Source organism: Anguilla rostrata, chromosome 13, assembly GCF_018555375.3.
Source record: "Anguilla rostrata isolate EN2019 chromosome 13, ASM1855537v3, whole genome shotgun sequence".
Taxonomy (NCBI): domain Eukaryota; kingdom Metazoa; phylum Chordata; class Actinopteri; order Anguilliformes; family Anguillidae; genus Anguilla; species Anguilla rostrata.
In genome coordinates, this window is record NC_057945.1 from 37,252,660 (window position 1) to 37,279,155 (window position 26,496).

At 40.2% G+C, this 26,496-nt stretch overlaps 3 protein-coding genes across 14 annotated transcripts in view; all 3 read right to left on the reverse strand.

The window, feature by feature from the left end:
* Window positions 1–8,812: 8,812 nt before the first annotated feature.
* On the reverse strand, window positions 8,813–13,633 carry kiss1 (KiSS-1 metastasis suppressor). Its single transcript, XM_064306294.1, has 3 exons — window positions 13,490–13,633; window positions 10,867–11,002; window positions 8,813–9,966 (listed from the first exon to the last, which is right to left on the reverse strand). Exons 2-3 carry the CDS (start codon window positions 11,000–11,002, stop codon window positions 9,716–9,718), a joined length of 387 nt encoding a protein of 128 aa, XP_064162364.1. The 5' UTR covers window positions 13,490–13,633; the 3' UTR covers window positions 8,813–9,715.
* A 1,033-nt stretch (window positions 13,634–14,666) lies between these two features.
* golt1a (golgi transport 1A) lies at window positions 14,667–19,816 on the reverse strand. 2 transcript variants are annotated; one of them, XM_064306016.1, is made up of 5 exons: window positions 19,680–19,816; window positions 18,928–19,019; window positions 16,864–17,042; window positions 15,860–15,923; window positions 14,667–15,203 (listed from the first exon to the last, which is right to left on the reverse strand). In XM_064306016.1, the coding sequence occupies exons 1-5, from the start codon at window positions 19,702–19,704 to the stop codon at window positions 15,162–15,164; spliced, it is 402 nt and encodes a 133-aa protein (XP_064162086.1). In that variant the 5' UTR covers window positions 19,705–19,816; the 3' UTR covers window positions 14,667–15,161. The 2 variants fall into 2 exon arrangements, with proteins under 2 accessions (XP_064162086.1, XP_064162087.1); XM_064306017.1 differs by having other exon boundaries at window positions 14,667–15,264.
* A 1,732-nt stretch (window positions 19,817–21,548) lies between these two features.
* Window positions 21,549–26,496, reverse strand: part of plekha6 (pleckstrin homology domain containing, family A member 6) — a 104,677-nt gene continuing 99,729 nt past the window's right edge. For all 11 annotated transcript variants that reach the window (XM_064306240.1, XM_064306237.1, XM_064306239.1 and 8 more), the window contains one exon: window positions 21,549–25,459. The gene's annotated coding sequence lies outside the window, so the exon portion shown is untranslated. The remainder of the gene's footprint in view (window positions 25,460–26,496) is intronic.

Genomic DNA, 26,496 nt, shown 5'->3' on the forward strand with positions numbered 1-26,496 from the left:
CCCCCCATTCCAACACCTGTCAGCAGAAAAGTTTGGCTCTGCAAGACTGTCAGGGTGATTGGAGAGAGTGAAAGGAGTGCTATTTTTAAGGAGAGTGGGTTGGTTTGAGCAGACAAAAGTATGTGAATCTAAAAACAAAAAAAGAAGAGAATTTGGTGCCTGGATTTCTCATACAAGACATTCTCGCACTACCAGGCTGCAATTATTTAATTGATTTAGCGGACTTACACAACATTTTTTTACATAGCATTTACATTATATTGCATACGTATATAATGAAGCGATGCAGGTTAAGTACCTTGCACAAGGGTACAACGGAAGTGTCCTACAGTGTCCTACTGGGAATTGAACCTGTGACCTTTAGGTTTACCCATTATACTACACTGCTGCCATCTTGACCAAGGGCCTTTCTGCATGAAGTAGGCATGTGATTGAATCCAGCCCAGTTTTGCAATATTGGCAATATCATCAGTCTAGTGGTTATAGTTTGACTCAAATTTTAGTATACAACAAAGATGGTGGTGAGAGCTAGTGTTTTACATTCAACGTATAAATACCAATAGAAAGATCTCAAGAAAGAACAGCACTTTGTATGAATTCACATGTAATCGAACAGGTTCAACAGTATTTTCATGTGCGTCCAAATTTAAAGTTTTAATGTTTAGATTCCCGCAATATATTCTATATGTTCTCTTTTTGTTATGATGCAGTACCTCCCTGATAAAATGCATCTAAATATCACCATGTCTTTCCATGATATGAGGTTTTTTCATCACAATTGTTTTTTTTCCCCCCCATATTAATACTGATTAGTATGTTCTGTTCTCATTTTCCTCTTGGAATGCAGCTTGTTAAATATATTACCATTTATGAGTAATAATCTCACCATTTCCTGGATGGGTGTGCACCAGCTTGAATCTGTTGCACTGGGTTTTGTTTTTCATTTAATTGGTGTCTCGGCATTTGACAATGGTGACTTTTGTCTGGTCTTGGCAGTGCCTCTGCATCACATGGTGGCTAAGTGGCAGCATTTGGGGAAAATAAAATAAACCAATGGATGCAATCAAATGCTTTTATTTCCCAGCCATGATATGAACAACGTCGCCAAAGGTTGCACTCTAAAAGCCGACACAAGGTACTGCCTAAAACCTTTTTAAGAGGAAGAAAAAAGGAAATGGCAGATAAAAGTTCAGAATCCCATTAAATGGTTATTCACGAGGAGATGAAGCATTCAGATAAAAACTAAAGATAAACGAGCTGAACCCAGCCTCGCTCTCCACAGGAAACCAACAAGCCTCTACAAGGGAGCCCATCTAAAAAGAGGCAACTTAGAACAAAATATAATACCACTTTCGGAGGGTGGGAGGTGTGGGTTTTAATATTATTTCGTGTCTAGTGTACAGTATGTTTTCGATTGGCCCCGACAGTTTTTATTTTTAAATTCTTTTTAAAACGTGGCATTAAAAATATTTGAGTTTCCTGCTTTACTAACGGCAGGTATGCGGATATTCAGTGGTTCAGGGAAACTGGGGTAAAATGAGGCCCCAAGATCAGAGTTAGGCAGCTGCCCTCCCTTATCCTCAGAAGTGAGATGACCTGTGATTGAGTTGGGGCTATGCCATTTTTTTAGCACATTTTTGTGCCATACCTGGATCTTATTGATAGTCAGGACACAACAGCAGATACAGTTGCACAGTTCTCAAAAGAAAACTAAGCCAAGGGAATGGCTGGCACACGCAGCTACATGTGCAAGAATATCTGTGCCAAATAGAAAAGTATAATATAAAGTATGTGCCAATTCAAGATACTATTTGAAATCACAGAACTGAAGCAGGTCTGACATCACCTCCCTGCAACATTAAATGTGAACTTACACCTAGAAGCTACAAGAAACTAAAAAAAAAAAAAGAAATAGTTAAAATCACCAAAATAATAATACAACGTCTGCAGGTTTGCCTGAACAGATCCAAAAATCAAGACAGAACTCTTGTGGATAGAAAATATGCCTTTTTTTTTTCCTTGAAAACAATCTGGAAATAGAGAAAAGTTGGTTTATTGGTGAAACGCAACGTCAAAAGGCTTAACGTTAAGCACTGGAAAATCCCGAAAAATAATGATAACAAAGAAAGCCATGGGAAATAAATCCTGAAACCACACATCAAAGCCATGCATGTCTGACAGATCCAGAAGAGCTGCTAGAAACGGTCCACTCATCTGCGCTTTATGAAGGCCATCTGATGCACGGGAAAGGAATGAAGGGTTATTCATGACTCAAGGTTCCCATGTTAAAAAAAAAAAAAAAAAAAAAGTTTCTAAAAACAAGTACACTTTTTTTTTTCTGACCTAAATTCCAGGCAGTGTACTTCTAAAGTGCACTTCCACTTTCACTTTGCAGATGTAAACTTGGATCGCGGTTTAAAATGCTTAAGGGCCAGATGTACTGAGCCTTTCGGGGCTAGTTTCAGGCGCAGATGTGATGCATACTGCCCCAGGAACATGCGTGTTATGTAACAGGTATGCATGTCATCTACAGTACATGAATGTCATCGCAAGGTGCACCTCTCTCTTTAATGCATATGGATTTAAGGAAGGATCGTGCAAGTAATGGGCAGAGCTATTGTAAGTGGCTAATTCAGTTGAATTTCCTGAAGATCACACTATTAACAAGGGTTGTTTTTTGCGGGAAATTTCTTCTTCGCCTCTAAAGAGCAGGCATATGTATGTGTGTGTGTGTTTGTATGCACTGAGAGAATCTTTGCAACAAGAATAACACTATTTCAACTGCCTGAGCAAGAAATCATCAAATGGTGCAGATTAAGCACCCACGCAATAATTGAGGCCGGATGTTCGTCATGGAAAATACCGGTAAATATATAATCACTGCTGGTAAAATAATTAAGTCTACTTTTAAAATCAGCAATTAAAATAATTTAGACTTTCTACGATGAAGGTGTGGTGGTATATTCCAACGCCCACCAAATTCCTAATACGTGACACAACAAGCGATATAAAATAACCAAGAGCCTTGCGTTCTGTTTGGTCCCGCTCGCCACCCGTAACGCGGAAGTTTTCCGGATCTACACAGAAGACGAACAAACGTAGCGCGCTACTAGACGTTTAACAGAGACATCAGATACGTAAATAAAACTGTTTAAATTGAGAAACTTGATTATGTCTGACATATTTATTCTGGGGTGTGCAGCAGGGTTAAGTTATAGTATGACGTGATTGTGTTTGTATGTAGGAGGGGTGAAGCGTTAGCCGCGAATTCTGTGCGTGCACTCACAGAACCCGACATGCTAATTTTGTTAAACTGTTTGTGGACTGAGTATGTGTTAAATATGAGTACGGTCGCGGCCATAATACTGTATCTAATCTCATATCAATGTTTCAGTGCCAGTGGGCAACGTAACAGCTACTTCTCTACTTGATCTACTTGTGATTATGAAATGCATCACGTTTTTTGGAGTACAATAGGCTGCCCAACTGTAATCATTGGCATAATAGACCCTACTTATTTTAAAATGTTATCCTTATTTCTTAAAATCTAGATGCAAACAAATGATAAAACAAGATTTATTTATTAGTTTTAAGTAACTTAGGAATGGAAAGTGAAGCTCATTTCATCCCATGGAAAGATGTAGACATCTCACTGTAGGTTATCAAACTGCAAATAGTAGGCTACGCAATGCACCGTTCTCATTATGATAATCAATATCCTGGGGTTTATGAGTAAAGACAACTTTGGGGAATGGATTATTTAATATTTCTGATTTCAGTTTATTCACGCATACATTTGTCCAAATGCACAAATGAATGCTTGATTAGTCGAATATGTGAATTTGGTGAAATTAAGTAAAGACATAGATTGCCAGTGCATTATAAATAGGCTATGCCTTAGCATGGTTAATTCATAATACTTTCAAGTTAAAAAAATCCTGCATAGTCTGCCTTTAAGTTCTTGGTACAAGTTTGGATTGCGATATTAGACATTACCTTTGTTTAGCAACAGCGAAACAAATCTGTCGTGTGGATAGCAGTGGTAGACCCCAGAAATTGGCAGTACACCTGTGCCCTGCTCTTAAAGGGGATTAAAAAGTGGCCAGCTCCAGCACACTCACTGATAATATATTCATCATATAATCCAGCCCATTTTCGACCTGTGCTGCTCACTTTGCGTGGTGCACTCCTCACCTCTAGTCAGGTAAATACCAAACATTCAGTAGCTATGCTCACAGCACCCATACACCGCACCATTGACTGTACCTGTGGGCCCTGTGACATTGATACTGGAAAATAGAGTCCTTAGTATTCAAATGATTGTTTGGTTAGGGTTATGTTTTGTAAATTTACAATATCTCCCCCCCATCACAGTCACTTCCTACTGTGTGGTTAGATAGGGAGACCAAGAGCAGTGCACGGGCCGACGCTCGTCGAGCACAAATCCCAATCTTGTGGCTGTAGTTCTAGTAGGGTTAGGGTTAGGAAAACGATAAGTCTGAGGGTTAAGGCAAGTTCATGGCTGTGTTCAACAGCTTAAAAAAAGGTTAGGGCATGGGTTCCTTTTTTATATTGGATGAGCCAAATATTTTCTCTAGTAGCATGTGTACCTATGATAATAAAAAGATGTAGAATGTATGCATATTTTTTCAGGGAAACATTTTTTAAAAGTTTTTTAACCTCAAACATTATTTTGCATTTGTATTATTGAATTCATGATCTTGACTTTGTTCTTCATCAATTTAGTAATCACATGTTTTCAAGGCAGACTATGGTTTCAATGAGCTTTTAAGACTCAAATTAGGGTTCAGCTAGGGTTAGGGTTAGGAAAACGGTAAGTCTGAGGGTTGAGGCAAGTTTACGGTTGTGTTCAGCAGGTTAAAGAAAGGTTAGGACATGGGTTTCTTTTTGATTTTGGATGAGGCAAAAATTTTCTCATAGCATGGGTACTTATGAGCATAAAAATGATGTAGAATATGCATTTTTTTCAGGGATTACATTTTTATATTTTATGACTTCAAACATTATTTTGAATTGGCTTTATTGAAGTCATGATCTTGACTTTGTTCTTCATCAAATTTAATTGAGTTATCACGTTTTCAACGGATACTATGTTTTCAATTAGCTTTTAGGGCTCAGATTAGGGTTCAGCTAGGGTTAGGGTTAGCAAAACGGTAAGTCTGAGGGTTGAGGCAAGTTTACGGTTGTGTTCAGCAGGTTAAAGAAAGGTTAGGACATGGGTTTCTTTTTGATCTTGGACAAGGCAACAATTTTCTCACAGCATGGGTACTTATGAGCATAAAAATGATATATAATATGCATTTTGTCAGGGTTTACATTTTTATATTTTATGACTTCAAACATATTATTTTGAATTGGCATTATTGAAATCATGATCTTGACTTTGTTCTTCATCAAATTTAATTGAGTAATCAGATATTTGCAACAGAGATTATGGTTTCAATTAGCTTTTACAGCTCAAATTAGGGTTCAGCTAGGGTTAGGGTTAGGAAAACGGTAAGTCTGAGGGTTGAGGCAAGTTTACGGTTGTGTTCAGCAGGTTAAAGAAAGGTTAGGACATGGGTTTCTTTTGGATTTTGGACAAGGCAACAATTTTCTCACAGCATGGGTACTTATGAGCATAAAAATGATATATAATATGCATTTTGTCAGGGTTTACATTTTTATATTTTATGACTTCAAACATATTATTTTGAATTGGCATTATTGAAATCATGATCTTGACTTTGTTCTTCATCAAATTTAATTGAGTAATCAGATATTTGCAACAGAGATTATGGTTTCAATTAGCTTTTACAGCTCAAATTAGGGTTCAGCTAGGGTTAGGGTTAGGAAAACGGTAAGTCTGAGGGTTGAGGCAAGTTTACGGTTGTGTTCAGCAGGTTAAAGAAAGGTTAGGACATGGGTTTCTTTTGGATTTTGGATGAGCCAAAAAATTTTCTCTTGTAGCATATGTACCTATGACCATAAAAAGATGTAGAATGTATGCATATTTTTTCAGGGAAACATTTTTATATTTTATGACTTCAAACATATCATTTTTAATTGGCATTATTGAATTCATGGTCTTGACTTTGTTCTTCATCAAATTTAATTGAGTTATCACGTTTTCAACAGAGACTATGGTTTCAATTAGCTTTTAGGGCCAGATTAGGGTTCAGCTAGGGTTAGGGTTAGCAAAACGGTAAATCTGAGGGTTGAGGCAAGTTCACGGTTGTGTTCAGCAGGTTAAAGAATGGTTTGGACATGGGTTTCTTTTTGATTTTGGATGAGGCAAAAATTTTCTCATAGCATGGGTACTTATGAGCATAAAAATGAAGTGGAATATGCATTTATTTCAGGGATAACATTTTTATATTTTATGACTTCAAACATTATTTTGAATTTTATTGAAGTCATGATCTTGACTTTGTTCTTCATCAAATTCAATTGAGTTATCACGTTTTCAACGGATACTATGTTTTCAATTAGCTTTTAGGGCTCAGATTAGGGTTCAGCTAGGGTTAGGGTTAGGAAAACGGTAAGTCTGAGCGTTGAGGCAAGTTTACGGTTGTGTTCAGCAGGTTAAAGAAAGGTTAGGACATGGGTTTCTTTTTGATTTTGGACAAGGCAACAATTTTCTCACAGCATGGGTACTTATGAGCATAAAAATGATATATAATATGCATTTTGTCAGGGTTTACATTTTTATATTTTATGACTTCAAACATATTATTTTGAATTGGCATTATTGAAGTCATGACCTTGACTTTGTTCTTCATCAAATTTAATTGAGTTATCAGGTTTTCAAAGGATACTATGTTTTCAATTAGCTTTTAGGGCTCAGATTAGGGTTCAGCTAGGGTTAGGGTTAGGAAAACAGTAAGTCTGAGCGTTGAGGCAAGTTTACGGTTGTGTTCAGCAGGTTAAAGAAAGGTTAGGACATGGGTTTCTTTTTGATTTTGGATGAGGCAAAAATTTTCTCATAGCATGGGTACTTATGAGCATAAATATGAGATTGAATATGCATATTTTTTCAGGGAAACATTTTTATATTTTATGACTTCAAACATATTATTTTGAATTGGCATTATTGAATTCAGGATCTTGACTTTGTTCTTCATCAAATTTAATTGAGTAATCACATGTTTGCAACAGAGATTATGGTTTCAATTAGCTTTTAGGGCTCAGATTAGGGTTCAGCTAGGGTTAGGGTTAGGAAAACGGTAAGTCTGAGGGTTGAGGCAAGTTTACGGTTGTGTTCAGCAGGTTAAAGAAAGGTTAGGACATGGGTTTCTTTTTGATTTTGGACCAAGCAAAAATTTTCTCATAGCATGTGTATTTATGAGCATAAAAATGATGTAGAATATGCATATTTTTCAGGGATTACATTTTTATATTTTATCACTTCAAACATTATTTTGAATTGGCTTTATTGAAGTCATGATCTTGACTTTGTTCTTCATCAAATTTAATTGAGTTATCACGTTTTCAACGGATACTATGTTTTCAATTAGCTTTTAGGGCTCAGATTAGGGTTCAGCTAGGGTTAGGGTTAGGAAAACGGTAAGTCTGAGGGTTGAGGCAAGTTTACGGTTGTGTTCAGCAGGTTAAAGAAAGGTTAGGACATGGGTTTCTTTTGGATTTTGGACAAGGCAACAATTTTCTCACAGCATGGGTTCTTATGAGCATAAAAATGATATATAATATGCATTTTTTCAGGGATTACATTTTTATATTTTATGACTTCAAACATATTATTTTTAATTGGCATTATTGAATTCATGATCTTGACTTTCTTTCAATTTAGTCATTTTAGTTTTTTTTATGCTTATTGTTTTTTCAATTTAAATTCAAAATTATGATAAGCAGCACCTCGTCCACATTTTTCAGATGACTTCAAATTAGTTTTCATTTTTGGCATCATTCTGCTTATTTTCGGCTGATTTAGTTTATGTTTTATTCTAAATTAATCATAAAATTATGTAATTTGATCAGACACTCATTTTGTAATCACATTTTAGTCTCAGCAACGCAGTAGACGTGCAAAATTTTTCATCAGAAAGCGTTTTTTTAGATTAGTCAGTTTTTCAAACTGACCAACATATACTGGCGTGTACAAGTTTGTGTGTTAGTCATTATAGTAATGTACAGGAACCAAGTAGATTTTAGTCAGTGTTTTAGTCAATTCTGGCCATCATATGAAATGAATTATTTCCGCCCCTTACCGTATTTACAAAATATTAATCATAAAATTATTACCAAAACCTACCTCTCGGCCTACTAATAGGCCCTTTCTGTAAAAGTTTTAATTTAATAAGGAGGAAGAGACTCCATCTCTCCTTTTCTATAACAACCCCAGAAACCCAGGTGTCTGAACTGTCTTCGGTCCGCTCTAGAGAGACTTTGGTTTGAATTTGACAGTCACAGAAATGATCAGATCTTCATCATTCCAAATGCTGAGGAAGTAACACTCTGGTAGGCAATACACTTTATATCTTTTTTAATATATTTTTTGGGCTTTTTCAGCTTTTGTTTGATAGAACAGTGTGGAGAGACAGGAAGAATTAGGAGGAGAGAGAGAGGGAGAGACGTGCCACAAAGGTCAGCGGTCGGACTCGAACCGCCGACGTCGCGGCTCGCAATGAGCATGTGGACGCTCTACGGCCTGCACCAGTAGAGGCCCCCACTTTATATCCTTAAGTGGAGAATTGTGGGTAACCACGTCTCCTCTTCCACAGAGAGGAAAATATCCTTGTGTAATTATCAGAGCAATGAGCAAGTAACACTGGAGCATTAAAGTATTGCAATGACAAGTTTTTTATTCACACAGTGCATACAGCATATTTAGCTTTGCAGTTTATTGCAAACAAACATACATCTTTCCCATGGTTATACAGCAATGAAAATCAAAGTTTACAAAGATGAGACACATTCACATACAAAGTACAAATGCATTGCTTGCTATGATGATAAATTGTATTAGGCAGTGAATGTTATACATTTATTTGAACATTAATTAAGATTGTACAATATGCATAATGATTACAATACTTGTTTATCATTTTAATAAATGAATAATTCTAGTTCTCCATCTCCTCAGTAATACATTAGTGCTAATTAATGTCTGATTGGTTTCTGAACTGCTGACTGAGAGGATTATGACATCTGGCTGCCATCTGTGTCATGCTGTCAGTGGGTGACTACTCTTGCTCAATGGACAGGGTTTATCACTGACACTCATCTTTGCAGGAAAGACTTGTTTTTACATTCAATACCATTAAGCAACAATGAACTTTGACCTTTCCTTCTAAGGGCACGAGACAGACCCACACCATCATGGTATTTTCAAATCAAACAATGACGATGAGGCAAAATTTACAATGTCTGCATTTGTTTAATGTGTTTTTTTTTTTTTAAATAGATATTTAACTGTATTTCAACAATGCAATTGGAGATGTATACGCACACCATACTTTCAACCAAACGAAGGTACCTCACCTGAATGGCCTCAATGCATAACCAGTAGCATATGATGATTATTGAAATTAAACCCATGTCATTAAAACAAATTTAATTCACCTGATGAAGTAAGAAATCATGTGGCTGAATTATTTATTTCTTAGTTTATTCATTTATTATTTTTTTTATTGTTGTTATTTATGGGGGGTAGGGCGGGAGGCGGGGTTAGAGTGATTGACAGCTCGCTTCCGAGTCATTTCCCATAACGTAAACCGAAAGAGTTCCAGTTGTAGGAGGAGAAGTTTTCCCGCTTCTTGGCCTGTTGTGGCGGCACCTCGGGGTACCACCACCACGACCTCCTGGGAAGGCCGGCCCCTCCCGGCAGTGGATTGGCCAGTGCCGTGGGCCAGTGGGCGGGGCGGTGCGGGGAGGGCGGGGCCTCGGTCGACAGCTCCTCGTTCATTTGCCTCAGGACCCGCATGGCTGCAATCTCTGGGTCTTCATCTGTGTGGAAGAGAAAGTGTTTGAGCCAGGGGTTCCAAACCTCCCATAAAAGGAGTCCCACCAAGGACTCCTTTTATGGGAGAACATTTTTCATAAAATATGAAAATGAGATATTTTATCTCAAGAGACTAACCTGGATTAATCAGTTAAATAAATATTTAATTAAACGGTCCGTATTCACAAAGCACGTCAGAGTAGTACTGCTGATCTAGGATCAGTTTTACCTTTTGGCTCAAAAGGGATCAGGGTGGGATGTGGACAAAGAAGACTGATCCTAGATCAGCTCTTCTACCAAGAGGAGCCTTGTGAATACAGGCCCTTGTATTTTAAAGCAAAAAAAGGGAACTGCACATAACACAAAAATACCACATAATGCATAATAGTTTTGTTTGGAACCTCAGTGAGCCTGTATAATTCATCATCCAAGGCATGCTAAAACGGTAACGTGTTTGCTCCAAGATAAACCGGCATTTCTCTGACCTCAACGCTTAACCTAAAATAAAAGAAGGCAGTTTATCAGTACATCTCTAGAGAAAGAACACCATTTTTCATCATTGGCCTGATATGTTCTTTAAAAAAAAAGTATGTCTAAATCACATATTTCCAATCTTACCCAAGAAGGACCCATGTAAATGCAGGCTTTGGGTGTAGCTGGGCATTAAACAATTAATTAATTAAAGTAACCAATTAAATCACGGTCTTCATTCAGCACCCTGGGTAGTTGAGTAAACCATATTGTTGCTCAGACAGAAGAAATGCTTCCAGCCGCAAGCTTTCTTGGGTAGAACTGGACACTCCTGGATTTCCAGTTTTATCTCAGACACCCCTGGATTTAAACGGACATCTGGGAGCTATTTTGGGCACATATTCGGCGCGGGCCCCCTCTGGAGGTGATCCTACCTGCAGTGTACGGGGTGTACCTAAGAGACCTGGTCTCCCCAAACCTGACGGTCACCATGGAGACCACGGTCAACAGCAGAATGGTGGCATGGGAGAAGGGAGCTGGGGCAGATCTGGCCCACAGCATGTCTGTCATCTGCACAGTGCACAATACACATTACATTACATTACACTACATTACACTGCACTACATTACATTACAGGCATTTAACAGATGCTCTTATCCAGAGCAACTTACACAACTTTTTTTTTTTTTTTTTTACATAGCATTTAACATTGTATCCATTTGATACAGCTGGATATATACTGAAGCAATGCAGGTTAAGTACCTTGCTCAAGGGTACAACGGCAGTGTCCTTACCCGGGAATCGAACATGTGACCTTTAGGTTACAAGACCAACTCCTTACCCATTATACTACTCCGCCGCCCACCACCACGATGACAGAATCTATAAGGAGAGGTATATGCCTGCTGTATACATTTATTGAGTGAGTATTTTATATATTTGGGCCCTGAGGTGGGTGTATATAAGTTCAGTTTTGGATCTTTCAGATGTAAATGTAAGGCATTCAACTTCATCCTTTTGAAAATATATAATGGATAAATTAATTGTTTTGACGTTATTTTAATAAGGATAATAAAAAATAAACATGAATTCACGATGTGAAGTTGTATCCTAGCAACCTGCACGACGCATACCCAAGGCTAGGACGTGACACACAGGCACGCTGGCACAAACACGCGCGCGCGCGTAAAAACACACACTCACACAGACACGCCGCTTGTGCTTGAACATCAATGGACCCCCGCCGGCCCCTCTGCCTGGCCATCGCTTTCATGTCGCCGTTTAGAAAGGGACTGCGTAATGCTCTGACGACAGCCAGCATCTTTTATCCCTCCCGAGATTTCAACTTTTATGTCGATCCCACTCTGTGTGTGTTACACACACACATAACAATTTAATTTAAACAGCTCATTTTGAAGTTAATTGCTTGATTTAATATATCTTTACTCAAAGTGTTTTTGTTTTTTTTTTTTGCTTTTGGGTTAGATCTTACTTCAAATGACCCCTGAAGACAAGGCAATATGCTTCTTGTTACCTGTACATGTTCTGACATAGCCAAACCTGGAGGGGTCTCCTTAACGGTTTTGTGACCTCCAGCACAACCCTGATGACCCCTGACCCCTGACCCCAGACTTTGATCTGCACTTTCACCTTCTGTTCTCTGGAGGATGACCACACATTTTGAAATTAGGTTAACACACTGCAAACTAAAATCCTAACGTATTTCCAAGGCATTCATGTACAGTTACTAAAAGCCGTGACCAGGAAAAACAAAACCAACAATTAAAACACAAAGTGAAAGAAGCCTCCGTCCGCTGTTTGCTGAAATAGGCTGTGTGCGCTCGGTGACGCCAGTGCTTTATGCAGCAATCGGGGTGACACCGCTCAGGAGGTAAGAGCGGTTGTCTGGCAGTCGGAGGATTGCCGGTTCGATCCCCGCCCTGGGCGTGTCGAAGTGTCTTTGAGCAAGACACCTAACTGGTGAGTGAGAGGCATCAATTGTAAAGCACGTTGGATAAAAGCGCTATATAAATGCAGTCCATTTACCATTTAACAATTGCACAGAGCTACTGTACATTTAAATTGCAACTGAGGCATTTATCCAGAGGCTATTGTACAGAAGAACATACACAGCTCACATTCTTTTTATGGTGAGATCAAATTGTACAGCTGTATAATCACAGCAGCTGTCCTGGTTAGGTACCTTACGTAGGGGGGTGTCCCAACAGAGATTCGAACCGAATGGTAAATGGACTGCATTTATATTGCGCTTTTATCCATAGCGCTTTACAATCGATGCCTCTCATTCACCCATTCACACACACACTCACACACCAACAGTGAAAGGCTGCCATGCAAGGTACCAATCAACTCATTGGAAGCAATTAGGGGTTAGGTGTCTTGCTCAGGGACACTTCAAAACACCCAGGGCGGGGATCGAACCGGCAACCCTCCGACTGCCGGACAACCGCTCTTACCTCCTGAGCTATGTCAGCCCCGGAACCAATAACCTTGAGGGTTACAAGCCCAGGTCTCTAACCATTATGCTATACTGCCACTGCCACATACATCAACACTGCACTGAGAGTGAAGCACATTTCAAAGCAGGCTGGTCAAACGTACATGAATCACCTTTGATAATCTATTCATAAAACAAGGTAACCCCCCCTGTAAGTAGTTGGGTCAGATTGGATGCGCTCTCCAAAGCATTTTCCAGAAAAGCTTCATAAACACTGTTGGCTTGCTGAGTGTTTTAAATGTCCCGGGAAAATATTCTCAAAAAAAATTACCTAAATTACCTAAATTTTCAAATAGGTAATTTTTTTTGTTTTGAGATTTAGTTTTGTCAGAAAACCAGCAGTAGTAGTAGTACCAAGAGGTGATGTTTGTGGCTCAGGATAGCCTCAACTTTATATGAATCATACTTGAGAATCATATCTGACCTGCGTTCTGTAGTTGTTCCAGCAACGCTCGGTATGTAGTTACTGTATGTTGCTTCGGATAAAGACGTCTGCCAAATGAAATGTAATGCAATGGTAATAAAGAGGTCACAGTACCTTTTTTTTTCCCCGCTGGGCTGGAGGTGCTATGATGTGTCTGTGCTGAGCACGTTGTTGTCCCCACTGTCCAGACCTCGCAGGTAGTGGTCTGATATTATACCCTGTGTGACATGCGTCACCAACCCCGAAGCCGAGGTCACACCTCCTGTTCCTGCCCCGCCAAAACACATCCCCCCCCCCCCCCCCGTGACCCGAGGTATGACCAACCCCGTTACCAAGGCACAGCCCCGGTTACCAAGGCAGGACCCCGGCGACCAGCACAAGCCCCGTTCTCGTCTTTCTGTTAACCGAAGGCCTGCCCTGTGCTGGCTGCTGATTGGAGAAAAAATCCGCTTCGTGCGGGGGGCCTAAGAAAAGAAACATTTCTAATTGCGGTTGGAGAAGCGCTATGCGCTGTGGTCCGAAATTGAAATTCCTGTCCGTGGATATAGAATTACAGAATGCGGCTCGGAACAGGAGAGAGTCCTGGAGAGAATATACAATTCCCTTACGTAGACCCCGATAATTAACTATGTTGATTAATTCACAATGAATACTGGGTTTTTTTTTTTTTTTTTTTTTTTTAAAGAAAAATAATCAAATTCCAAATTGTGGAGCTACATTCCTTCAGCTGATTGAGAGACATGGCAGGTCAGACCAAGAGCTACGTTCATTTACTGAGATGTAAAACATCTGCTGGGAAATGTATTAATATTTTCAGTTTCACATGAAACCAAGGGGGTTATTCAATGAACCCCACCCCCACCCCCCTTTGCTTTGTGCTCTCTCCATTTTTCATAATGAATTTACGAAAAGGTTGTATTTTCATCAGGTGTACACAAATGGAGCCCATGAGAAGCAAACTTTAAGGTAAGACAGTGGCATGTGCCAAATCGTATTGAGTTGCTCAAGGTGAAAGACAAACTTCAAAAAGGCAAAAGTCAAAACTAAGAAACATATATAAAAAAATGTATATGGTCCTCAATCAAGTTTTAACTGTGTCACATTAATACTATTCCCTTTCTATTTATATATTCATCCATCCATTATCTATACCCGCTTATTTTGAGCAAGGTCGCGGGGGGTGCTGGAGTCTATCCCAGTGTGCATTGGGCGAGAGGCGGGAATACACCCTAGACCGCACCACCTTGCCGCCCCTATTTATGTATGAATGACTGAATTTGACAAAAACAAGAAAAGAACAACAATGAAAAACCCTTTAATAATTTAAATCTCAGCATTTCATTGTCATTTCAATCGGCACAATTTGTCAGAAAAAAAAACTTTAATCTCTGACCTCAATTACTTTTTTTTTTTTAGTCCCAGTTCTTTCAGTCATTGATCTGTTAGTCATCTGAGAGCAGGCTATTGCACTGACATAGCAAATTAATATAATAATAATAATAATAATAATAATAATAATAATATTAATAGTCTGTCATGTTTGCCGTATACTGAATGGGACGGACGTGGGTAGATTTGCAGTGGAAATGAGACAGGAGTGTTTGACGGGGCTGAAGTCAGTCCTGGAACTTCATCTCTAAGCGGCGGCGGGACGGCGTTCTTTGGTCTCGTCTCATCTCCGTCAGTGGAAGTAGAACCAGGCAGAACCAGGTAAAACCGGTCCAAACCGGAACTCCCCTCCAGAACACTCTGCTGTCTGCTTTTCTCTGTCCGCCAGCAGTTCCCCTCAGACCATGGAGGAGCTGCTTCCAGACAGCTTGCTGAGTATCTTTGGGGGAAAGAAAGGGGGGAAGGGGTGGAGGGGGGGGTCATTTCTCTTCATTTGAACTCTGGGAAAAATAAAAGAAAAAAAAGGCTGATTCAAAAACTACATACAGGAGGAAAATTTTATCTGAGAACGCTTAAATACCACTGGAACAACAACAAGGGAATTGCTTGTTTGTATATTTATTGTTCATTTATTTAAGAGAGTTTTTGTTTTTAATTTTATTTTTTGTTGTTTATTTCTGCACAATACTTTTTCTAAAAAGTGTTTTACATTTGTCTTAGGTGGTCAGTCTATAAGCCCTCCAGGAGTTCATCATCTGTGTATATACATTTTTTATTTTACCTGTTTATCTTGTTTCTGTTTGTATTTATTAAGATTACACAAACAAACTAAAAACTGAAAAACTAAACATATTTATTTATTTATTTATTTATTTATTTATTTATTTATTTATTGACTTATGTTTTAAATTTCCAGTCTGTGCTGATTTCATCTGAAAAGCATATGGCCATTATAATTTTATGAAAATGTACCAAATTAACTCAAATTTTTGACAACTGTTATCATGTTTTGAGAATATCTTCAGTCCTGTATCTTTCTGTGAATTAATTTTGACTGCAATAATGACAGGAACAATAGCAGCAACAGTATCTTACCGTACTGAGAAATGGGATGTTCACTAATGAGCCAAGAAATTGAAAGGCCACTGGAAAAAATGATCTGGAAAGACAAGTGGAAATTGCATCATGAACTGTGAACAGAACGGATGCAGTGACTTCACATATAAAGTCAATTATTTTTGACATTTTCATGGCAGGTAGTTAAATAAAAGAGAGGTGCAGACATCTATTGTGACAGATTTAAAGAGGAAAAAAAGGAAAAAGAAAGACGTTCAACAAGTCATCCAAAACCCCCAGACCGTGGAATTGCTGCTTGGTGTCCGTGCGAATGCTTCTTGCCGATTTTGTATTCCTGAGACTAACACTGATGTTTCCTATGTTTAGTTAGTCAATCTGTGTAAGACCATCTGCTGAGTGATTGCAAGCCATCCATCCATCCATGATCTATACCCGCTTATTTCTTGGTCAGGGTCGCGGGAGGTGCTGGAACCTATCCCAGCATGCAATGGGGCGCGAGGCAGGAATACACCCTGGACAGGTCGCCAATCTATCGCAGGGCACACACGCCATTCACTCACATGCTCAAACCTATGGACAATTTAGAGATTCCAGTTAGCCTAACCTGCATGTCTTTGGACTGTGGGAGGAAAGCAGAGTGCCCGGGGGAAAGTGATTTAGAGCAATGTAAAGCTCCAAAGTCTGGAACAAGGATGAATACTCATAAATATATGTGGTAGCAGTATCTGCTTATCCAAGCAACAGATATTCTTCAGCAAAGGTGGAAAGTCCAGGGGTCAGAAGGTAAAAGTCCTGCCGTGTGTTTCTTCCACCCATGAACTCAGCCAGCTGATCTCACTTATTAATTTTACCTTCCTGGCTGAAGAACTGTGCTAATTAGCAAATCCAGATAATTGGAATAAAATACTGGGGAGAAATTTGACTTTCCGGACCTGGATTTGGCAGCCACCTGTTCATCAGTTCAGTTCAGAGAGTGCCGTTTCACCGACAAAGCAAACTGTTGATCCCCCACCCCAGCTCACCTGAACAGCAGGACGAAACCATAGGTCTCCATCACCATGCCAACCACGGGCCAGCGCATCAGCACCAGGGCCACGCCCCCCAGGAAGAAGGAGGAGCCTCTGAGCTTCTGCCTCTGAAAGAAGAACGTGGCCGTCCTCTGAAGGCCGATGACGAAAGCCAGGCCGGTCAGGAACAACACCTGAGGGAGAGAGAAACAGGTTGGGTTCAGAGAGACAGGATAGACACCTTTACCTACAGTATCCCCTTTACCTGTGCATGCTACATATCATAGCATTCAGTTCTGCCAGATTGGACAGATTCCCACCCAACTGGGCTACTTTGTTTCTGTTATTGTATGAGGGAAAATGGCTTCGGACAGGTTCACCGTTTTCAAATCTGCCAACGCTGACAGCTTTCTACAACTTCAGGGAGTATGAACATATTCCTTAGGGGGCTGTACCGTAGGAACAGGATTTCAAACCTATTTCGGCATGCCTGACACCTGACTAATTAGCTGATCTCTTGCCGTTGAACGTGCGCTTTGGTAGGGTTGGAGCGAAAACCTGCAGGAAAGTAGATCTCCAAGAACAGGGTTGGTTACCACTGCCACAGAAGATACGTCTACACATAATTGCTCCAAATAATAATGCGTGAATTTAACACTAGCTTCCTAAATAGCTGTTTTTTTTGGAGGTTGGACGATGTGTCGCTATTGGTACATGAGAAAATAAAAAAACACAAAACACGTCAGGGATAGTTATTTCCAAGTACCAATGCCTACGGTCCTGAAAGAAAAAAAAAAAGTTTTGAGCAGCTGTTCAGCCAGCAGCAAATTCTCTCCAGAGAGCCCAAGCGGTGAGGTCATCAGACTGACGTTCTGAAGCAGGTTAACGAGGACCGCTCAGGTCTGGGGCACTGGCACGACTTCGGCACGCTTCAGTGGCTCCAGATTTCTGATGCGTAGCGAGCGCGTCGTCTCTCAATACACCGAGAGATACAACACACCGGTTCTGCTCAAGGTTTCTTCCTGCTATCAGTCAGGGAGTTTTTCCTTGTCGCTGTTGCCCTTTAGGCTTACTCTTCGGGGGCCAGTTCTCTGTAAAACTGCTTTGTGACAAAGCTCCTTTGTTAAAAGCGCTGTACAAATAAAAATTGATTGATTGATTGATTGATTGATTGATAATAAAAGCAAATTCCCCTTCTGAGGTTTAGGCCTGACAGCACAGTGTGTTCTTTTTTTTTTTTTTACTGAAGGATGCCCTGTGATTGTAGACAGTGGGCCTGGCTGTGACCTCCGCAGTTTAAAACTCCTTACTAAGAGCCTACAGGCCCAGTGTGACCCTCAAGGCCAGACTCCCAAGCGAAAGGAGCCAATTACTGTCTGGAAGAAATCTGGTCTATTTCCCCCAATGTTTTTTTTATTTTTATTTTTTGGCTCCTTTGGGTTTTATTTCTGACCTAATGGCAAAAAAGGCTGGATAAAATTGTAACAGAAGAAGGTTTAGGGTGCTAGAATGTTTTTTTTTTTTTTTAACACACTGTTTTTTACATTTGTATAGCAGAACTAGAAATAAAAAGAAAATTCTGTGCAGGAAATTGGTCAGTACACTAATAATGTAGTCACAATATTGAACACATTTATGACTAATCTTTCTAAAAATCAGACTCTTATTCTGGAAAGCCTGAAGTCTCATCAGACTGGTATGTTTAATTCCTCTGGGACTGGCGACACCCACTCCCAAGAATCAATAAAATATTTTTATAAAGCCATGTAAGGTCACAAGATTTTTTTTCATTAAAGTTTAAGGGCTTACTGTACAATGAATTCTTTGTAGCTGTCAGTCCTGCAATGAGTGTCATGTACTTCTAATGATACATCATGTACTTTCAGGGTGAAATAATTGGTAGTTTGTACAGCTATGCTTTCAGAGTATTTTCCCCAACACTGTACAAGACCCACTCCTTACCCATCACCCCCCTGCCTGGGACCCCGCAGAAAGTTATTCCGTTTGTGATCTCATCAACCCAACATTACCGAGCGTCGAATGGCGTGCTTTGAGTCGGTGTCTGATAAGAGGACTTACGTTTCCAAACGCCAACAAGACGGAGTCAAAGTACAGAAGAACCCCGAACAGCAAGAAGAACAGGCCAAACCCTGAGAGGCCGACCCCTATCTCTGAGAACGCAGGGGAAGAAAGAGAAAGAAAGCACAGAATCAAACACAGTCCTGGTGGTAGGGGGCAGGGGTGGGAGGGGGCTGAGGGTTCCTTACTCTCTCACCTGTGTCCCCCACAAATTAAACATGCTGTATATTCAATACCATGTACATATACATTTTTTTTTGGTGTACCCCCCCCACTCCACCTCCAAAACTATTTTGTCTGTGACACCAGAGAAACATTCCCATAACTAGGCCTGCTCAAACTTGAAACATTATGGTCCATGTTGTTTTTTTGACCTGCCTGTTCATTCACAAACACTGCAAGACCAACCTACAAACAACATCCAAAGGTTCCAGCCAACCTCAGCAGTGTGTAGGCGTTTGTGCCTGTTTCGAAAAAAACAACACTGCTCTATTCAACAGCTATCCGCAATTCAACAGCATATCCCAGTTAAGCTGTGCAGATTTAGGCAAACCAACACTGACGTACGTTTGTTTAACTATAATATTCAATAAATTATACAGGAATCGTACAGTTTAGTACCATACAATATATAAGAAATAATGACAACATAATACTGATGAAGTAAAGCATCACGTAATCGATCTAAACCCTTTGCCTGAGGGTCTGGCGATGTTAGCCGGACCGTATGTTAGTTAACAGGAGGCACTCACTCTGAAACTCTGTGATTGTGACCATGGTTGTCTTCGGGCTCCTCTGCGTCCCACCGGCCCCAGCACCCTGCGGGTTCCTCCTCCTGCTCCCTGACCTTCGATCCTCCAGTCACTGTTCGCCCCAGCGATCATTAACCAGGCCGCAGGGGCTTCGGTACAGAGGGGCGGGGCTGAGACGGAACGGAACGTGGGCTGCCTTCGGAAGGCCAAACCCGGCAGGAAGTGCCTTGAAGCTTTGTGACATCATTCGGCAATCAAAAGATTGATTCCGGAAGGGAAGATGTGCCACTGCCTACGCAGGAATCATTAAAAACAGATTATCTCCATAATCAGGGGCACAGTGAAGCTGAAAGAAATGTGAATATGGAGTTATTACTGTTTTAAAGCATAAAACATTAAATAAAACATAATTCTTTATTTTAATGCCAAATAATATCTCATAGCTGGCCTATCAGAGTGTAGTCAGTATAGTAATCATATACTAATGCTTATGCTAATGTTTAACAGGACCCTCCCAATCAAAAGCTCCTTAAATTAACTTGGAATTGAGCCGCTAAATTCTCTATTACTTTTTTCATTATTAAGTTTGCCTGATAAAGAAACTTATGTGTATGTGAAACAGGAAAACACAGGAAGTCTGAGACAGAAATACATTTTTAAACTGAATAATTATTCTGGAAAACTGATGAATGGTTTCTTTGTTTTGCACGTTACACAACCTTCAGAAATAATGACATTGTGTGGGGTGCTATGCAACATGCAATTACATTGATTGATTAAACGATCTTCAGGGTAAAGGTCGAGATGTCCAAAGGTCAAATGGTGCCACAGTGGCTGTGAGGGCATAAATTACATTGGCTTTGTGCATCTGACTCTTCGAAATGTTCCCTATGAGGAGATCATGGACATCTGCCTGTGTGTGTGTGTGTGGCCGCAATTGACTTGGAATGCAATGACCTGTCAATGGCTTTTGGGGTGGTGCCCTCTGCAGGTGAGGATATGATTTGCGTGGCCTCTGTAAAATAAGAACACTGACTAAACCAGTGTGGCACAAGGAGCTGTGTTCATCTTAATCACCTTAAGGCGAAAAGTAGCTCCTAACTTGCCGATTTAGAAGACACTCTTTAAAATAATGGGTGTGTCAGTCCTAACTTTAGGACTCCTAAGTTTTTGGTCTAAAAGTAATTCACAAAAAATTTTAGTGCTAAAACAAGCAAAAGTGGGATTTTATAAATAAAAACATAGTCATGGTCATCTGTGTAAGCCACTATTTAAGAAACAATTTGACCATAAGACCATTTAATAAATGAGGCCCCTGGATTAGCAATGGCAAGGTTGCAGGTTCAACTCCCCGGCAACATCACTGTTGCCTTGAGCAACGCACGTATCCTGAATCTCTTCAGTGAATGTCCATCTAAATAATGGGTTGTATGTAAAACCAATATAAGCTGTGCAAGCATCTGTTAAATGCCTGAAATTTAAATCTAATGCAAGTCATGCTCTGTAGCTGTTGGAATGTGTTGACAGACTTGCAGTTATGCTTAATCGCAGCGCCCTCTAGTGTGCCAAGAGAGACACTTCTGGTTGGTTATGCCCCCTTGTCACTCGTATTACACAATGAACTGAATAAAGTGTGTCTTCATCACCCTTGTTGGCAACAATCCAACATTAAATAATTATGACTTACCTTTATAAAACCCAGAAAACACCAAGCTTAGGACTTGTAACACTGCAGGTGTCAATATTATTTATAAATGATTAGGGTGACAAACATTATTTAAAAAATAATCCAAAGTGCTCCAAAGTAAAAAACAACCATTTAAATATAATATGGCGAGAACCATTAAAAAAAAAAAACAGGCATCCGCATAATTTCTCCAAATAGAGTTTATTAGTTTTGAATTATTCCCTGTGAAACAAGCTAGTATTGAAACTGCACAGAACACCTCGTATTCCAGACGTAAGCTCTATTTATCTCTGTAGGATTGGACAGCTCTGACAGTTGTAGCTCTCTGGGCCGTGAGCTCTACAAAGAGAGGACCACGGTGTGGTACACGCCCTTTTCTCGTTCTTAAAAAAAGGCCAGACAGTCGCTCAGCTGCCCCTGGGTTGCAGTATCCATGTCTGATCATCCGTAATTTGGTCATTTCTATCATGGAGGACCAATCACAGCGTTCTCGGTAATCAGCCTCTTCACGTTTACAGTAAATCGCAAGGCTCTCGTCCATAATTTGTACCGGATGTTCATACTGATGTGTGTCATTGTGGGATATAAAACCATGTGATTTTTCTGCTTCCAGGTCAGGTTCATACCCTCTGCTGGTGCCAGAAAGCAGAGATATCACTGGAGCCTAGTGCTCTTTAGCTTGTTTCCTCCACAAGCATTAAATAAATTATTGGGGTTAATCCTTATACATGGATTTTATTATATTATTTTTTAATTGTTTATTTTTTGGCAAATGTGTTAGCTCTAGAAAATGTGACAGAAACCACCCGGCTGAAAAGCTGAATCTATCAGAAAACGTGATCCAGCTGACCATCGCACGGTGTGATTAGTCCTCTCAGTTCACTTAATAACGCTGAAAATTTAGAAGAAATTTGAAAAACATAACCTGCTCCAACGCCTCCCAGGATCGTATGACCATGTTCATTTTGAATATTAATATTTTTTGGCAGTGTTTATTTGATATACTGTTTTACTAATAACAATAACGACAGTAACAACAATAAGTCTGAGTGAGCCATCATTGCATTACAAAATACTGCTGAGTTCTCCTAAAAGCGTCTAAACAAAAAGACAGGAATTATTTGTATACATTCGCTTTATTGCATGGACAAAAGATTCCTAATGCAAGCATATTAATTTTGTGTATTAATTTCATTTTGCATAGTTCAAGCAGTTTATGTGCCCCCCCTCCCCCTTCCCCAAGTTGTAACACTTAAAATGTAATGTTATGATATCGTTTACAACAGAAATATTTACACCAACCAATTAGTTCAACTCAAGATTCAGCCCCACAGCATTATATGCTACATTTAACCGTATGTTAATCCAAGACATTTGTTTGTTTTTGCATTTCTCCATATGTTTCTCCAACAATGTCTCAGAATTATCATCTTCATCCAACCAGACCTTTATAGTCATAAATTAACAACATTTACGCCTCAACTTTTAATGAGCCCAGTGAGAATGCAGAACATAAGTCACACATTTAGGAATCAACTGATAATTTTCGGTAGAATACCCATGCCTCCCTGAAAAAAAATAATTACTGTATTGGGTTAAACTTATTCATCCTTTCACAAAAACAATAAAAAATATAACTTTTGCTCCAAACCTTCCTTTTGCAATGCAGGGGTCTTTAAACTGCTTTGAGTATATTATTTCCATTGTATTTATTATTCTTATTATGTATGTGTTGATTTCTTGCTTGCTTGCCCTTAAATACACTTGCATTTTAGCTTGAGGATAACATTTTCACATACAGAAACACAAAATGCGTTCTCTGTGTGCTAGCATATTATGAGAGAGAGACAGAGAGAAAGAGAGAGAGAGAGATTAAGATTTTCTCCAGAGAACAAGCATGGCTGAACTGAAGATACAGTCTGAAGCTGTAAAGCTATTCTGGAGCACTAGTGTGCTGATTTTCCTTATTGAAAACAAAGCAAAGATAATTCAAACATGGAGATGAACCAAAAACGTGAGCAGACAGGAAGTTGCTGAAGTGAAGAGGTTCAGATTCAGCTACTACGTGTTCTCCATCCTTCATTGTGGAGAAAGGTTAAGGTGTACTTATAAATGAATGAGAGGAATGTGCTTGTCTGGAATGCGGCCTGTCTTCAGAGCATCTTGAGCCATTCTCTTTATCTCTCCACAAGGTAATGTATGGCAGACTGTATTGGTGTGAGATTGCATTGTATAATTGAAATGTATACTTAAGCTACAAATGCATATTTAAAAAACCAAAAATGCTTTGAAGACATGATATGGATATGAGGTGAAACTGTCAAAAAGGGCATGGCTTTTGTTTTGGTGAACAGTGGAAAGCTTGCATGATTTTGGTCTGATATGTGTGACAGAGCGTCATGGGATGCAATGACGTCAGCTGGCGTGCTGATAATGTAAAAAAAAAAAAAAAATAGCATGGCGCGTTTATAAAATTATACATTTTTATCGACAGGAACAATCTAAAAACTGGCAAGAGGCGAAGTCTTGCCGGGTAATCTGAACTGTAGTAGTGCATCATTATCAAACGTGTGCAAAGTAAACGTGCCACCAAACCCCACTGCCCCCAGCAAAAGGAAACAAACCCCTGAATGGTAAGGTTATAAAGTTTGCACAGGGTATGTGGATAATCACACAGAGCACTGAGATGAGTGTTGGTCACCTGACCGTGACGCAAGCCGCTGGACCCACGCTGAGACAGGCGCCTTCACTAGCAGACTCACAATTCTAAGGTCACTTCTTTTCTTCTTTTTTTAAACCCCTTCATTTCAGTTTCTAAATATTTCTGAATTTTTTTTTCCCCCACACACAAATGAGTAATAGGTACCATTGAAGGAAAAGTCCTAGCAGGGGAAAAAAAATAAAATAAACACTGTGAAAAGTTACAACAGTTTTAAGGTAACGATTAAGTTAGACACACGTGTAACTGTCGACAGCTATGATTTGCTCAGAGTCTGTAAGTGCAGTCAGTAGCGGGAGGGGGCGTGGACCGTGAGAACAGGGGAAGAGGAGGAGGGGTCACAGCAAGCCCTGCAGTGGGGAAACTGAGGACAACGTGTCTCCAGGTCACAGGACTCCTGGAGAACACAGCGAGTTTGAGCACAAAGAGGGTACCTGGAAATTTCGGGGTACCCTTTGCCCGACTCTGATGGTGGGTCAAAAGCCAGGTGCCCGGGAGGCCATTTTCCCGCCCATTCCAGGACTCCGGTTTAATCCGGTTTGATCCGGTTTATTGGGTTTGAAACAAAAGAACCTGCCACAAGAAAACACGCGTTCGCTTCCGAGACGCTCAACCGTTGTCCGTCCTGTCCTTTCGAAAACACGTCAACTGTCAGCTCAGACCGCCAGCCGGTTCCCGTCTCGCCTCGTCCACAAACGTCCGCACGTCCCCAGACCCTCGGTCAGCTTGCATCGTCCATCTTCCAGGTGCTAGTACAACGTCAGCCCCGCCCACAGGCCTTTCTAGATTCTTCCCCAGAATCCATGTTCGTGTGTGATGCCAGGAGCTTTTTTCTGACCCGACTTCCACAAATTCCACCCCTGAGCTGGGATCCCGTACCACGGCCGCAGTGACCGGGACAACGGGCAGGCTGCTGTAAACAGATCCTCCATTGGCTAGTTTTAAGCATTAGAAATCTTGCGACCGCTTCATACCAAAAGGACAAGTTTGTGTTATCTCTTCCCGATGGCTGGGCATCTATGAAAGGCCTTGACTGAAGGGGAAAAAAAGGCCTTGACTGTCAAAGCAGGGAGCGATAAAGTTGGGCCAGTGTGGTCACAAGGAGCTGGGAGGATGAAATAGCGCCCTCTGCTGGTGGGAGACTGGAACTCTCGAATCCTCAGCACCTTGTTGGTTGTGATGAAGTCGTATTGTAAGTACAGCCAAAATAACCTCCAAACATGTTTATATTATCTTTCTTTCAGTCATACAATAACAGATTGAAAAAATATACTCTTTGGGGAAAGAAAACAATATCTGTCTCTCGTGTTGTTACTTCTGTAAGCTCTCAGAATGGCATCCCATTGAGCTGCACTGCAACCAAACCCTGAAACGCTGGAGAGTGAGAGAGAGAGAAAAATGGTAAATGGACTGCATTTATACAGCACTTTACAACTGATGCCTCTCATTCACCCATTCACATTCACACACACACACACACCAACAGTGAAATGCTGGCATGCTATGTACCAATCAGCTCGTTGGGAGCAACTAGGGGTTAGGTGTCTTGCTCAGGGACACTTCGACATGCCCAGGGCGGGGGATCGAACCGGCAACCCTCCGACTGCCAGACAACCGCTCTCACCTCCTGAGCTATGTCGCCCCATAGCAGAAGTAAATATGTCAATGCTTTGAGTAAACAGTCTAGGTAATGCAATACAACAGAAGCAGAAATATCCAACCTAACAGTATTTCTACAGATAACTAATTAGGTAATTTTAGTAGTCAAATACTTGTGTGTGTCTTGGCTTTAAGGCAATAGCTCACCCATGTGGTAAAGGACATGTAAGAATACATAATGGGGGGACCCTTGGTTACTCACACTAAGACATGCTGTACATACTGTATCGTGTGGGCCCTGCTGGGTGTATCTAGTACGCTTGAAAGGCTGAGAAACGATTGTGGGAGTCAAGGGAGCCGTAGCAGCAAGGCGCTAGCGTTAAATAAAGAGCTGAGGCATTGAAAATGATTGTCATAATAAAAAAAAAATTACAAAGTTGTAAAAACTTCACTCCTCTTAAAAGTTACGTGTAATTCATTGGTGTGTGCAGTAAATCTGTGGCCCTAAACGTTTATAATACCCATGTGACTCCTAGCAGTTCCATTTTTTAACCACACAGCACAACAAAAATCAAAACCGAACAAACAATGTACAAAAGCAGTTTTGAAAACCGCAAGAATGACAACACAGCAACATTATAGACATTTTGCTTGGACTTCAGATCTTGATTTATTATGACCTTCAGCATCTGCAAAACCTTTTAGCATGCAAAACTGGTAACACAACCAACGATTGGTGCAAAACAAATACCATGACCAATCATTGGTCAGGTTACTGGTTTAGCACATGCTAAAGTAAATCAGGCCCTGAA